General features: G+C 38.4%; 1 protein-coding gene across 1 annotated transcript in view; it reads right to left on the reverse strand.

Annotated features, from left to right (window-relative positions):
• Positions 1-16,876, reverse strand: part of LOC131226734 (uncharacterized) — a 106,024-nt gene that overhangs the window by 23,422 nt on the left and 65,726 nt on the right. The window contains exons 25-30 of the mRNA XM_058222418.1: positions 16,072-16,170; positions 14,691-14,875; positions 12,537-12,872; positions 11,640-11,793; positions 11,338-11,448; positions 10,342-10,509 (exon numbers count right to left, since the gene is read on the reverse strand). Coding sequence (XP_058078401.1) covers positions 10,342-10,509; positions 11,338-11,448; positions 11,640-11,793; positions 12,537-12,872; positions 14,691-14,875; positions 16,072-16,170 — 1,053 coding nt within the window. The remainder of the gene's footprint in view (positions 1-10,341; positions 10,510-11,337; positions 11,449-11,639; positions 11,794-12,536; positions 12,873-14,690; positions 14,876-16,071; positions 16,171-16,876) is intronic.

Genomic DNA, 16,876 nt, shown 5'->3' on the forward strand with positions numbered 1-16,876 from the left:
ATTATTTAAAAAGACCTTAATTCACACTTTTAAATCATAAAATCTCAAAAAACAAGTGCACATAATAAATTTCCTTTGTATAAGGTCCTAAGTTATGCGTTATTTGATTGAACTAAGGTAAATATATTCAAATATGATGCATAACATTTTATAAATGTATAAAGATATATATGAAAACATAACCAATGCATTCAAAAGCAAAAGATATAATAGAAATTAGAAAACATACCTATCAATGATGTGCATATTCAATATCCACCCCGGGCATCCGTTTTTCCATATCATTTTAGGACATTATCCAAAAAATGAAGCAGATCCAACAATCAGGTGAACCATACCATAAGAAACAATGGTGATTGACCATTAGTGGGCCACAAAAGTTTTGGATCAAGCTGATAATTGTTTTTTCCCTTCATTCAAACTTACATGGACTACGCAAGCGAAAAAAGTTGGAATTGATGCTACCGTCCAAAACTTCTTGGAGCCACAAAAGGCTTTAATCAATTGATGCTACCGTCGAGAACAATAGGGCCCACCTGGATGCATGCACAGCATATCCACATCGTCCATTTGTTTTGCAACCTGATTTTAGGGGTTGACCTAAAAAACAAGGCAAATACAAACTTCAAGTAGATGTGGACCACTCCACACGAAATAGTGGTTATTGACCATTAAAAAAATTTGTGGGCCTCAAAATTTTTTGGATCAAGATGATATTTGTTTTTTCCCTTTCATCCAAGTCTGTGTTAACTTATCAACAGGTTGGACGGTCGCAGTGGACCCAATGAAGTTTTCAATGGTGGGGGATCAATGACCACTTCTTATAGTGTGGTTCACTTGAAACTTGTATCTGTTTCATTTTTGGGACAATGTCATAAAATAAACAGTCCACACAGGTGGACGGCATTGTTTGCAGTATATACATTGAGGTGGGCCCTAAAATTTTACTCACATACGCAATTTGTTTGGTCAAATCCAAGCAACCAACGTCTTGGATGGGACCCCAACCATGGGGCTACCTCGACATAAGATGGTGTATCAATACCGTTAATTCATTTTAACATATCATTTTAGGGCATGGACCAAAAAAGAAGGCAGATCCAAATCTAAAGTGGACCACACCACACAAAATAGTGGTCATTGAATGACTTCCATTAATTTTTTCGGGGCTACAAAATTTTTGGATCAAGTTAATATTTATGTTTTCCCATCTAGGCTTGTCAAACCTTATGAATGGATTGGATGGCAAATAAACCTCACGGTGGACCCTACGAAGCTTTAATAGTGGATATCAATGCCATCACGGTTTCCTGTAGTGTGGTACACTTGAGCCCTACATCTGTCTCATTTTTGGGCTGCCCTAAAATGACCTCTAAAAATGGATGGATAGTGTGGATTGGCTGCTGTACCACACACCAGCGACCTGGCTAGTGTGGGTACGTGTCGTGCAAAGATGAGCGCTGACGCTCCTCGAGCTCAGGTTGTACAAACAGTTAAAAAGGAGATTAAAGTTACATGGGCCCCACAATAATGTATTTATTATATCCACACCTTTCATCCATTTGGAGAGATCATTTTTGGATCATGAGCCCAAAAATGAGTCATATCCAAAGCTCAACTAGACCACACCACAAATAACAATGGGACAATGATTCTCACTATTAAAATATTTGTAGGGCCCACCATGACGTTTATTTTCCATCCAATCTGTTCACGAGGTCGCGAAGACCTGGATGGAGAGGAAAAACAAATATCATATTGATCCAAAACTTCTATGACCCCAAAAGGGTTTCAATGGTAAATGTTCAATCTCTCATTGCCTTTTTCAATGTGTTCCACTTGATCTTTGGATCTGTCTTATTTTTCGGCTCAAGCCTTACGACGAGTACTCCAAATGGACTAACAATTTGGATATAACATATACCTCATGATGGGACCCATAGAACTTGGTGACGTCAACACACCATCCAAGTCCGTGGTGTGCGGTACACCAGCCCATCCACTTCCCGTAAAAGGGGCTTGAGGCCCTTTTTTTCGAAGCAAAGAGGGTTCCGACATTCCGGAACCCTAAAGTCTCTCCCAAATCTTTAAAAAAAAAATCGGATTTTGTCGAGGAATTCTTAGAATTTATCGAATTTCACCTCCCAAATCAAAGATTTTGTTTGCGCTAACCTAAAGCTTCGATTTGAATGGCCCATCAAACGCATCTTCGATCAGGGATCTCCTCTACAGGTATCGAAATCTACCTGTTGAAAGATTTTCTTTTTTTCCTTCTTTTTTTTTTCGTTTATTTATTTATTTTATTTTTTTTTTCTAGATAATGATGTTGTCCCAAAATCCCAAAGTTGGCTATATTAGCCCAGCAGTTGTTGTTACACCAAATTTATTGAAAAAATAAATAAAATCCCGATAAAATGATAGTATCGTTGATATTGCATGATATTTAGGACGATATTAAGCGATATCGAACGATATTTGGCAATATTTATCAATATATTGATCGATACAAAGTATTTTGTAAATTTTTTCAATTTTTTAGTCTCTTCAGAAGGGTTTCGTATCGCTGGGCTGCAATACCGATAATATCGACCGATAGTATCGATATTTCGAACACTGGTTGTAACAACCTTTATGGGCCATTTTTCTATAATGGCCGTTATATACCCATAAAGCAGAACGGTACCCACCATCAAAGTTCGAGTTGTCGGTGTCGCTACAAGTTTCGCTGGCCAGAGATAACGATATAATATCATTATCGCCGATAATATCACCGATAACCGAAAATGCAGGGAAAAAGGGGGAAACATGGAGAAAATGGTGGAATTTTTCAGTGAAACTTCAAGACATGCCTAAATACACATATTTACATATTCATGAATGAAAAAATTGTAAAAAAAAATGCATTAAATAATAAGTTTCCATTTAATGGGGGCTAAAAGGCATGCATTGTCGTAAGAAATTACTCAAATAGTAATCAAAATGAGTTTATATAATACAAATGCAAGCTTACAATAATAAGTTTCCATCCTGACCTCTGATTTATGGATACTTGTTCGTGGAAGCAGGACTATTAAGATACCTTTCATTTTTAACCATCCAATATATGTCCACCAATCTGTTAGTCAGATGATCACATGATTTTCAATTTTTGTTCACGGTACATCTAAACTGAGAAACATGATTTGGACAGTTTCATTTGGTGTATGCCACGTGTGCAATTTCTGAATGCATGTGTATCAACCATCACGCTCAGTCAAAGTATCAAAGCTTTTGTCTTAATATGTTTCCTCAAGTTAACATTTAGAACGGTCAAAATGAAGTGGGGCCACTTACATAATACTAACCATCTTTTGTTCAGACGATCCAACCATTTATTTAATAACCATTAATTGAGCTGATTGGATTACTCGACCTGTGTCATTTTGACACATGCTGCATCTACAGCAGGATTTAATTTGAATGGTCAGGATAGTTTTACATTAGTGCTACATGTGGTAAGGATGAGTAGCTACAAATTTTTTTAATGGTGCAAAAATAGTATAGGGCTTAAAAGTAATATAAAGCAATCTAAGATGGCCCATCATCATCAGATGGAGCAACCAGATTGGATGGTTATGATCTACTGGTACTGGAGATTTTCCCAAACCACATTTTCCTTTAGTACGGCTCGCTTGAGCTTTGGATACCTTTCATTTTTTAAAACAAGTACTAAAATGAAATCACAAAACGGATGGACGGAGAGGATTTCTCACAACCATCACAGTGGGCCCCACCTGAGCTTGCAACGCAGGAACAGTGGCAAAGGCTTCCGCAGTAAATCCGCGTCCCTGGTCCACGCGCTGCGGAAAGGGATTTGGCTACTCCCCTGTCGTGCTCTGTGGGCCCCACCACAAGGTATGTGTTTCATCCATGTCGTCCATCTATTTTTATAGATAATTTTATGATATGAGAAAAAAAAAAAAGAGGCATATCACAATCTCAATTGGACCACATTACAAGAAACAGTGTTGAATGAATGTAGACCATTAAAAGCTTTTTGGGACGATAAAAGTTTTGGATCAAGCTGATCTTTGTTTCCCTTCATCTGAGTCTTTATAAGCTAATTAACAGATTGGATGTCAAATAAACAGTACAGTGGGCCTGAGGAGGATTTAAATGGTGGATATCCAATCACTACTATTTTCCCGTGGTGTGGTCCACCTGAGTTTTAGATCTAACTCATTTTTTGGATAAAGCTCTAAAATAATATTTTAAAATTAATGGATAGCATGGATACAACAAATGCATCATGGTGGGGCCCACGGAGCACCGACCTGCACCGGTCGTGGTGGGGTCTTTTGAACCCCGTCAAAGTGATGCAACCAAGTGAGTTGCACCGTCAAAGCTCCCCTGTGGGGTCCATCGTGATTTATGTATTTTATCCACTCCTTCCATCCATTTTAAAAGATAATTTTAGGTCTTGGGCCTAAAAACGAAGTATATCCAAACCTCAAGTAGACCACACCATAGGAAACAGTATGAATTGAACATTTACCGTTGAAAATATCTTGGGGACCACAAAAGTTTTGGATCAAACTTCTATTTGTTTTTTCCCTACATCCATGTCTGTGTGATCTTATGAATAGGTTGGATGAGAAATAAACATCACAGTGGGCCCTAGAAAAGTTATAACAGTGGAAGTCATTATTCAAACTATTTCCAATGGTGTGGTCCACTTGATCGTTTGGTATGCTTAATTTTTGGTCTCAACCCCTAAAATAATATGGAAAAACAGATGGACCGCGTGGATACACCAGATACATTCTCTGTGGGCCCAACAGAGTGTACTCGTACGATAAGAGCGTACTGAGTAACCACGTACGCAATGCCATTCACACCGCCCGATCCCCAAATTGCGATAAAAACGCCCAAATCCCTCTCCCCTTTCAAAATTTTCAAAATTCCCACCAATTTCTCCGGATTTTCAACCTGAAAATCCCTCTCCCTCATCCCAAATAATAATAAAAACCTCTAATTTCGAACAAGATCTCAGCCCGCTGGCGGAATCGAGACGTTGCAGAGGATTTTTGGATGAAAAAAAAAGGAAATTTTGAAATGCCGATCTGCACTCAACAGCAGCTGAATTCGTGTCTTCCTCCAAATCCGAGCCAAAAAACAGGTATTTCTTATTTTTTTGTGATTTTCTCACCGACAACCAACCCTTTTATCGATAAAAGGGGGTTGTTAGCTACAGTTCTCACCCATGGTTGGTGGGAACAGCGAAATATCGGCGCCCTTTTGAAAATACCGATAATATCGGCGAGATTTCGGCGAAACCTGGAAGGGAAACAAAATAATGGGGTTTCGGTGTCGCTGCACCGGCGACACCGATATTATCGGCGATATTTCGATAATATCGCCAATAATTTGAACACTGCCCACCATGACTATTACATAATGACTGCGACCGTTACATAACCGTTTATTTTATACCATGAGTGCGAGATACAAGTAGGGTTGTACATCGAGCTAAGTCGAGTTGAGGTAAGCCAAGATTGGCTTGACTCGTCCGTGCTCTCCTCGAGTTCGAGCTCGAGCTCAGCCTCGAGCTTACCATTGGAGCTTGGCTTGTTTGCCAAACCTTTCAAGTCGATGTCAAGGCGAGCTAGTGGATCGAGTCGAGCCTGCTCACAACCCGACCCATCCCAGCACCCAACCTGCACCCGACTCAACCCAGCCACCCGACCCAACTTCCAAATCAAATATTCAATTAATAATATATATAAAATATTAAATAAAGCCATACAGGTACCTTGTTGTTGGTGCTGAGAGAGAGAGAGAGAGACTGTGGAGCTCGGGCCTGACGAGTTGGGTAAGGAAGGGACGGACTGGTAGGGTTTAAGTTTTAAATTTTATATATACATATATATATATATATATATATATATATATATATATATATTTGAGTCGAGCCAAGTTCGAGTCAAGTCAAGATCCACTATGATCGAACTCAGCTTGTTTTCAAAGCAAGCTGGGTTACATAAAGCTTGGCTTGCCTCGAGTCGTTGTTCAAGCCAATTCAAGCCAAGCTAGATCGAGCCGAGTCGAGCGAGCTTTTTGAGCTAGCTTGGTTCATGTACAACCCTAGATACAAGGTAAATGTTATATAATGAATCTGAGTTCTTTTGTAGTGTAAACAAACAACCCCCTAAAAGTGGAAAGCATGACAGCATAATGCTAAGAGAAATAATCATCGGATAATCATTGACTTTTTCATGTCCTTTCCACATTCTGGGCAATCCAAATAGGCCCCAAAGGAAAACAAGAATAGAAATGATAACCACTATCATATAAGCAAACGTTTCTATAACACAAAACATATACTTATTACACGAAAGCATTAAGATCAAAGTGTAAGTAGTGTTTGAAATATCGGTATCGCATTAGGTATCACATCCTTGGGATACAGATACGTATCGGTTATCGCACGGGATATATTGTTTGTATCGGATAATTTATCGCACTTTTTGGAAAACTTGGGAAAACACTGGGAAAATGGTTGAATTTTTCAATGAAACTGCAGGGATTGTTAAAAAAGGCCTTAATACACACTTTTAAATCATAACATCTCAAAAAAAAAAAAAGTGCACATACTAGATTTTCTTTGAATAGGGTCCTAAGCTATGCATTGTCTAACTGAACTAATGCATCCATATTCAAATTGAATGCATAACATTTAGAGTATATGTGATCATCATTTCATCAAACACTCCTAAATACTTCTAAATTAGTCTCAATTCACAACTAGTTGAAGGGAAAATTCGAAAGATTAATATTTTAATAATTTTTTAATTAATTTTTTAAATTTTTTGAAAATTGACCACAACTTAACAAATTAGTAGATCAGCCCTCATACATGCTTGATTTCATGTTTGGAGTGCAACATTGCAAGCAATTTGGGAGAATTTGGAAATTAGAGTGTATGTGATGATCATTTCAACAAATACTCCTAAATATTTTGAAATTAATCTCAATTGACAGTTGGTTGAAGGAAATTTTCGAAAAAAAAAATATGGAGAACATGAAGAACCAATGGATATCGAAATCAAAGCTCCAACTCCATGATTTTTCATGCAAAACATGAAAAACCAATGGATTTGTAACCATTTTACACTGAACATAATTTTAACAAAAAAAAAAAAGGATCGGAAATTGAAAATGCTTGATGGGGACATCATGCGCACACGCACGCCCCCCACCCTATGCACATACTCAAGGAGGAGGAAGGCCCCACTGTCGATCTGGATCAACGACAACATCTATGGAGGATCTCTTAGTTAGGGGGCTGTACTATGAAGCATTGGAGTGGACCCGATCATCATGTGGATTCATCTATTGGATCTCATGATCGTAGCCCACTGCCCTAGATGATCTAGGATTTTGAGTCTTGGTTATTATCGTTATTAGAAACATCATGAACGGTTTTGATTGCGTTGATTACTTGTTATTTTTGTTACTTCGTCTCTAAGTATTAGTGTGCGCACATGGCGCGACTTTCAGGGTTTAGGGTTTTTCTTATAAATAGGAAACCCCATGTAGGTATTTTTTCATTGAAGTTTATGAATAAAATTTTACGTTTTTTCCTCCTCTCTATCCCTCCGAGTTGAAGAAGCTAATTGGGTGCGAAACCCTCCCTCCTCGAAGGGCTAACTACCGTGATGCGAAGCCACAACCATCCCAAATCGTCCCCACCTCCTCCACCCCGCATCCACCATCTTCCACAACCCTCCCGTCTTTAGATTCACCTTTCTTGTTGCCCAAGTTTCCCTCCACAGCAGATTTTCAGATTCTGGCCCACCAGAGGGGCTGAAACTTCGGCGGAGCATCACGCACACACCGGGCGGCAGATTGTCACGAAACTTGGTGTGAGAGTGGGCCTCCCCTGGACGACCAAGCCCTAGGTGGCCTTTTTCAGTTTCATGGGCCCCACACACGTGCGGTCAGGCAGTCACGGACGTGCGCCCAGGTTGGCCTGCTGTCCACATGCAGAAAACATCTCAGGTTCCGTATTTCTTTTGTTTTCCTCTCTCTCTCACCTTAAATTCCCTAACCCTAACCCTAGATAATCTCAAATTCCAAGTTTTTCAACTTTTACAAACACTAGATTTTCCCCCGAATCGAAACATAGTGAATCTCTTAAATTGGAGAGCAATCCTTTGCAAGGATGGATGAATATTACACTCCTTTGGGCATTGTTTAGTTTATAATTTTATCTGATCCAGCCCTAACTCATGTAGGCTTGGACCCCCGTAGATTCCCCTTGTTGAATGTTTGATTGTATGTGAGACGTGGATTTTTGTAATTGTTTAGAAATTGGTATGATCTAAAGCTTGAAATCTTGCATATCATATTTAATTCCATATCCTGCATCAATGCTTACCGGATCAAACATGTGGGATATATCGACACTACCCATGTGTTTCGTATCGCACGAGTGGGATACAGGATATATCGTGGGATATATCGGCCAATATCGTCGATATTTAAAACATTGAGTGTATGTAGTTACACTATAAGAACCTCACTCAAACTAATGCTCACCCCCAACTCAGTAAAGTATGCTTTTATGTCAAAGGTCCAAAAGAAGAAATATACAAGCTTCATGATTTATGCATGACTATCACAAACAGAAAAGAAAAACTTCTCCTCGGTAAGATTTCATTTTCTTCTTGCGCAGAAGATATTGGGTAAAGCTGACTCCACATCTATGGGACAGAGTGGTAGAGAGAATGGAGAGGAAGCTTTCTCCTAGGAAAAGAAATCTTTTATCCCTAGGCAGTAGGATTACCCTCATTAAGCCCTCCCTCTCTAATTTCCTTGTCCCTTTCTTGTTTATGTTTCAATGCCCTGAGTCAATTTTGGCTTGGATTAACAGACTCCGAAGGGACTTCTTTGGCAAGGTAGTGTTTCCACCAGGAAATTCTATTTGCTTATTTGGCAAAGGTGATTCATCCTTGTATAGGGCTCCATTCTTGTGGAAGTCAGTGGCTCGAGTTGCCCCGTAGCTATTTGAGGGTTTTTAGTTTTGCTATTGGGGAGGGGTCTAGGGTTAGGTTCTAGGAGGATGTGTAGTGTGGAGATTCTCCTCTTCGCTTGTCCTTCCTTGCCCTAGCTAACCTCTGTCCTATAACCGATATTTATGTTGCTAGTTGTTTTTCTACTAAGGTTTCAAGGGGAGTATGGATTCCACCCTACCGTCGGGAGCTGAGCGATTCCAAGTTCGAGGATCTGGTGGGCCTTTTGACTCGCTTGCAGGAGATTTCTCTTGCTCTGAGATTGAAGGATTCCCTCATGTAGCTCTTCAGCAAGTTTGGAGTTTTCTTGGTGCGCTCCTTTTACTTGGTGTTGTCCTAGGCCGAGCTTGGAAGTTTCAAGAGCCACATGCTCTCCTTTGGTCCTATGGAGCTCCACCAAAAGTGGTGACATTTACTTGGCTGGTAGGGAGAAACAAGATTCTCATGATTGATAACTTGTGTAAAAGATCTATGGTGCTTCCGAATGCTTTTTCCCTATATCTGGGTGCTAAGGAGTCAGTTGACCAACTCTTCATCCATTGCCCTTTCTCCCAGGTGGTTTGGTCAGGCATTCTCTAATATGCAAATGTGAGCTGGGTTATGCCAAGTTTGATCAAAGGATTATTCTGATCTTGGTGTCATATTGAGGTGGGGAGCTCGCTTGGTTCTTCTAGATGGAGGCTTGCTTTGCTCGCTCTTTTGTGGTCCATTTGGACTGAAACAAACAATCATTGCTTCTGCAATCTATTAGGTTCTGCAGTCGGGGTCCGTAATCGGGTTGATTTGTATTTAAGGGGGTGGGCTCCCTAAGTTGTTCGTATTGTTTGGGCTGGTGGGGCTGAGCATCCATTGAATTTTTGTTTTCCTTTTGTTTTTTCCTATTTCTTTTGTCTTCTGATTCCTATTTTTATTTTTCTTATTTTGTTTTCTTTCTTTTCCTTTGTCTTTTAGTTATTCTCCTTTTAGGCTTCGTCCTTCTTAATAATATTGCAACATCTTTCAAAAAAGAAGAAGAAGATATTGGACTATTTGCTTTTATTAAGTAGGCTATTTTCTATTTTGCTAAAAAACAAAATAGAAAAGACATTGACTGTCCAAAGGTTGAGCATTAAAATAAAAAAAATTAAAAAAAAAAGACAGTTCTCAAGAAATGGCAAGAACTAGGAAATAAATGCACTGTAGAAGAGGTAAATGGAAAACCAGTGTGCAAGCTTCCTATTACTGAAAAACTTATATGTTTGACAAACTAAAGAAGAAGAATGCATTTGGGGAAGTTTGCATTCATTACCTGTTGGAGACAGGAGAAAGCTGCTTCACGGTAGGACTTTGCTTTTTTGTTGCATGCAGAAGATATCGCACTCAACACAGTATTTGGAATGGTAGGATCTTCAACAGAAATTGCTTTGTGGCATGATGTGCAAATTGCAGCTATTGCATATAAAATAGTATCTTTTCCCTGTAAATAGTGGAAACAATTTAGACAAACTAGTAACCACGTCACATCTAGCATGAGTATTCATACGGCTAGTTCTCGAAATAACTAAATGATGTCAATTTGGTGCAGTAGTAGTAGTAGTAGTAACAAATAATTACTATTGCTAGTACTAATATTATTGTTATTATTATTCATATACATAGACAATAGTAGTGGCAATGGGCCGGATTTGGGCAGGGCCTAGCCCAACACTTAAGACCCAAGGCCCAAGCATGGCCCAAGCCTGATACCAAAAGAAATTGGTTGGGCCCAGGACGAACCCAACACGGCCCAAAAGTTGATCAATTCCCTATTTCCCACTAGAATGCTCCTTACCACACATGCACAAAGAAATAGACGTTTTAGAGGGAAAAAAAAACCAATGGTCTAAATTCGAGATGGATGGGTTGCCTAACCGAGGATTGGAATGGCATATTTGTAAGATATAACACATTCAAATATAAAGTTAGATCGGACTAAAATGACTTGGTCTAAGCCTGACCAAAAATTGATCAGTCCATGCATGCGAGTCACAAGCCACAGGCCAAGGTAGTAGATCCATGTCCAGCCCAAAGCTGGGTCAGGTGAGCCACCCAGTCCTTTGCCACCCTTAACAGACATGAAGATAGGCTGGGGCTTACCAACTCTAAATGCAAGCTTAGGTGTTTGGCATATCTTGCATGTTGACCCAGTTATAAAACATCATCATCATCATCATCATCATAGCAGCCTTGTCCCAGCTATTTGGGAACAGCTGCTTTCAAGTATAAACATCTTCTTTTATCAAGTGCATAAATATCATATACATACCTCCCATAAACGCCCAGGTAGTTCTTTCAAAAGACATTGGAGCAAATCGCGATGAGAAGAAGAGAGGGATTCGCCTAAAACTTCACTCAACTTTCTGATTGCTTTGGCTGACTGCAATTAAATATGGAAAGTGAATACCATTTTAGGAACACCATCGACATTGACCCATCAAAATTTCCTTAACAGGGAATAATTGAGACAAAAACATAGACAGACGGTATAAAATACTGACGCGTGAAAAAAAATAAATAAAATAAAAAATCCTCTATAGGTAAATTATTATTAGCAAAGCCTGGCCTGACCTTTTTCTTACTAGACCATGATGATGACATAATGCCATCACTTAAAAGAGAAACTATTTCAGCCAAATATAATTGAAGGGTGACTCTTTCACCACTTGTGTTTTCTTCCCACAACTCCTCAAAGAGGGTAGCAACATCCTTATCATCCTCAAATCTGCACAAGAATCAATGATACATGTATGTAAAATATAGCTATAACATGGGATACAGTCCGACAAAAATTACTCAAAGCTGATTGATTATCTGGGAAAAAGCACATCTACTAAGATCAATGTCTATGAAAAGAGATCCCGGTGCCATGACAATCTCGAAGGAAAACCCCCACCAGAAGTAGAAAGGAAGTATGATTCTCAAAAGAGAAAAGCCAAGGACAAATGGACAAAGGGCACATCAGGTTTCTTGACGGCACATATGCAAACATGTGCTATTCGTGTGGTGCCAAACATAACAAGCCCTTAGTGAGAAATAGGGCTTGTGAACAGGTGGGCTTCGTGAAATATGTTAGTTTTCATTTTTCAAATACACACATGAAACACTTGGTAAGTGGACCAGCCTAGCTTTTTTGACAGCATTTTCATGGCCAGCCCCACCTAATAAATGGCACACATTTCACACTTGGCATGGGCACATGCTATGAAGAACCCACAATCTTTTTGGCATCAATCCCGTTAGCATTCTCTTCTCAAAATCCAATTCACCATTTGGATAATGAATAATTTATGGGACAAAATTTCACAATGTCATACAGGTTCCTGTTAGGCGCACAAATTCTGATTGGGATGTTTTCTTGGATATGAAATTGCAAAAAATACTACCCATAATTGAGAATTATGAAGAATGTCAGGCACCAAATAAAAAGAGATTAAAAGGAGTTATGGCATAGTATCCATTTCATACCTTGCCACAAAAGTGACAGGAATAGTTATGGCATAGTATCCATTCACAACATCTGCTGCAATATGTGAATAGTTCTTCAGCAAAGTTGCACAAGAAATCTGAGCATTTCTGTCCCCTGTATGCAAGGCAGTGGTGTCTTCAATCAATTTTTGAGCCTGAGAGGAGCCTGCATACTTTAATATGATTGCACAAGCAGCAGCAAAGGCTCGTTTTGCAGCACCACTCTTTTCATCCTGAACGGCAGAGAACAGGAGCTTCGACAGCATGGCTGTAAATGGTTTGATGTCAGCACCAAGTTTCTGAACTAGTAAGCTAATGAAGCTGGCAACTCCGACCCTGTAACAAGAATGATGCACAAAAGGAGGAATTTTAGATGTAAAATTTTGTCCTTGGTTAGCAACTGGAAAAAAATAAAATAAAATAACAATGGTAAAAAATTATTTGCTGGCAATCTCCATTCGTACTACTAAATTTACAGGTAATGAAGTGGCAAAGGACAGATAAAGATCTGATGGTAGAATTTTGGGAAGAAGCATAGCATATTATTCATAATTGACTACATAAAAGCTGCAATTCTTCGTTTGCATACATAGTAATCTTGCTGATGAAATGATTCTTCTTTTTAGGAAGAGAAGGTGTTAACAGGGTGTTCTTGTTGTAAGGGAACTCTTTATCACATCATTTGCTCCTTTCAATAAATTATGTGATCCATTAAAAAAATGACTACACTAATCATTACGCGGTGGACTCCTCTTTTAATGGTTGGAGTTCAATTTTAGGTAACGAGTATGATCAAATCAGAATGATTAATCAAAATAAGCATGCCAAATATTAATGTGAACTGTGGCTCTGTGGTATGAATAGTAAGGTGGTTGGTAATGTGAGCTTTGGAAACTCCCTAAGGATATTAGGTTGTTCAAAACTCGGTTAAGATTGGCCCAGTGAAGCTTCTAAAAGAGAAATAGCAACAAGATACTTCCTTTCAGGATTAGGGGGTCTCTCAAGGCCACACTGTCTCTAAAACAAGAGGAAAGTGAGTTCCATTCTGTGCGATCTTGATGACTTTCTTGGAGGTTTATTTACAACAATAGAAAGACTTGGGAGTCAAAAAACTGATTATTTTTCTTCGAGAGTGCTGTTATCAAAATAAGTGCTTAGAACCAAATCCAATTATAAAATGCATATCAATTTCATATATACTGATTAGATTTTGTCTGTCAGTATAGTTGGTGTATGGTTTTTCACCAATCAATTTTTTGGTTGTCTATTTTCCTGCAGTTGCAATTGAAGGAATCAATTAAAGTTGAGCTGAGTAACTCTAAATTCGGATTGGCACCAACGTGCATGTTTGTATATATGCATATACTTTTACATGCATGCAGCATAAATACAGATGGGAAGTCTCACATGCAAATAATTGTTGTTGAAAAAATCTGCGACTAGCTACATGTACATATAAAAATATGCATGCATGCATGCATCCATGTTTAAATACGTATATGGGAAGGTCTCACATGCGAATAGTTATTAATGAGAAAATTTGCAACGCTACATGGGAAGCCCATGCATTCATACATAAGTACGTGTGAGCATGCATGCTGACAAACATATGGGAAGGTCTCACATGCAACTAGTTGTAGATGAAAAATTATGCAACTAGCTACATTTGGGGCCCACCACGGTGTATGTATGACATCCAATCTATCCAACAGGGTTGCCTGTCACCAAAAAAAGATGACCCAAAAAATCATTCCGATCTAATCATCATGTGGGCCACATGGTAGAAAGCAATAGACACCCTCCTCATCATGATCTAAGCCTTATCCCCAATTAATAGGGGTTGGCAAACACCCTAAAACCTTGAAATTCCCATGATGGCCCACTTGATGGTTGGTTCGGCATGATTTTGGGGGCATGCCATTTCATTATAGGGAAACCATGTTAGAATGGTTGGATGCAAGACAGATCCATGGTGGGCCCCATTTTCATTAGAGTACATGATACAGGTTTCGATCTGATTAATGTAGTATAGGCTATAGCAGCGAAAAATGCATGACTTTGTGTTACACAAAATCAATCACTAACAGTTGTTATGCAACAAATCAGGTGGTCAAAAATGAAAAAATTGCATGTGAATTTAGCATGGAAGCGTACCTTGTATTTAGGCCAACCCCAGAACGAACCAGCTGAGCAAGACGAGGAACCAAAAGGTCCAATGATTGGGTATCAACAACTTTCAGGCATAGATCAAGAGTTTCCCACATTGGGGAGTCTTTCGCAACTGCAATTCGTAAATTTTCTAGCTTCTCCGTGCGAATGCCAACATTTACCGCATGCAGCTAGTTTTCACAGAAAAAAGAGCAAGAATTGTTACACTTACACAACATAAAGTGCAAAAATTGGTGATTCTAGATGATTCTTTAAGATGAAAAAAAGGGGTTCTTGATCAATGTTCGAAATATCGGTATCGCATTACGTATTGCATCCTTGGGATACAGATATGTATCAGTTATTGCATCGAATATATCATTTGTATCGGGTAATTTATCGCACTTTTTGGGAAACACGGGGAAACATCGGGAAAATGGTTGAAATTTTCAATAACTTTAGGGATTGTTAAAAAAGACCTTAATACACACTTTTAAATCATAATATCTCAAAAAAGGAGTGCACATAATAGGTTTCCTTTGCATAAGGTCCTAAGTTAGGGGTTGTCCAACTGAACTAATGCAACTATATTCAAATTGAATACATGACATTTAGAGTGTATGTGATGATCATTTCATCAAACACTCCTAAATACTTCAAAATTAGTTTCAATTGAAAGCTGGTTGAAGGAAAATTTTGAAAAAAGATAATATTTTAATATTTTTATTAATTTTTAATTAAAAAATATTTTTATTTTTTGAAAATTGACCAAGACTTAACAAATCAGTAGATTAGCCCTCATACATGCTCGATTTCATGTTTGGAGTGCAACATGGCAATCAATTTGGGAGAAATTGGGGACATTTTGAATTTCCCCATTTTTTCCCAATGCAGACCATCTACACTCAAATTTCAAAATTAGAATGTATGTGATGATCATTTCATCAAATACTCCTAAATACTTTGAAATTAGTCTCAATTGATAGCTGGTTGAAGGAAAATTTCGGAAAAAAAAAAAACATGGAGAACATGAAGAACAAATGGATATCGAAATCAAAGTTACGACTCCATGATTTTTCATGCAAAACATGAAGAACCAATAGATTTTAACTATTTGACACTTATTTAGCATAATTTTAGCAAAAAAAGGATCGAAAATTGAAAATGTTCACTAGGTTGAACATGTGGGATATATCAGCACTACCTATGTGTTTCGTATCCCGTAGGTGGGATACAAGATATATCGTGGTATATATCGGCTGATATCATGGATATTTAAAACATTGGTCTTGATATCCAATAAGAAATCAGATGACATGCTAGCAACTTTTTCAAAAGGAAATTTAATATTAAAATAAAAATAGATGTTCAGTTAATGCTGCTAAACCTCAACATAGTTGAGCCTCTGGTCTTCCAAGCTTGATAAACTCTCTAGCATGCAACAAACAAGATCAGGCAAATGTGGCCGAATTGCAATGCCAGCGCCCTGGATCAATAAGTAAATTTGTTTAGTTTGAGTAATGAGAATCAGGGATAGAACTCCTTAATAACAATAAAATGTATGATAAAAATGGTAAGAAACACTCAATGAACTTGAAATTTTGCAAGGAAATGGAGCTACTCTATTGTATCTCATTCAAAGAAGACAAAATAATGGTTGTTAAGTAGACTCATGATGGAGGGACAAAAGAACAGCAAGGAAGAAAACAAGGGTTCAAATTGATGATCCCCTTGACTAGAGAGATTAATGGATAATGAACTGTCCATCAGTGATGCAATTCAAAAGCCTTGAATAGCTTCCAATTGCCACAATCAAGTAAAACATAACAAAAGCAATAGAAATTAAGTGCTTTGGGATAAACAGAGATAAACAAACATGAAAAATATGTCATCCAGACCTTCTAAAAATTCACAAAGTGAAAATTGATGTGAATAGTACTAACACTATTACCTTGACCTTGACCCTTTTACTATTTTCCTAATACAATATAATTCGTAACTTAGCACTCCTAACTGGAAATGTAGCTCGATAGTCTATCCAATGTACCAATTTCAATGCATTTCAGTGTCATTTGATCAACGGAACTGAGTAGCCTTCTTGGAACATTATACTTAGCTTGGCCCCTGAAAGATTTGAAGATCTGTGGCCTCTTTTCTCGCCATCATCATGGCTTCAATTTGGAAGACCCCTT

This window comes from Magnolia sinica, chromosome 15 (genome assembly GCF_029962835.1).
Source record: "Magnolia sinica isolate HGM2019 chromosome 15, MsV1, whole genome shotgun sequence".
NCBI classification, from domain to species: domain Eukaryota; kingdom Viridiplantae; phylum Streptophyta; class Magnoliopsida; order Magnoliales; family Magnoliaceae; genus Magnolia; species Magnolia sinica.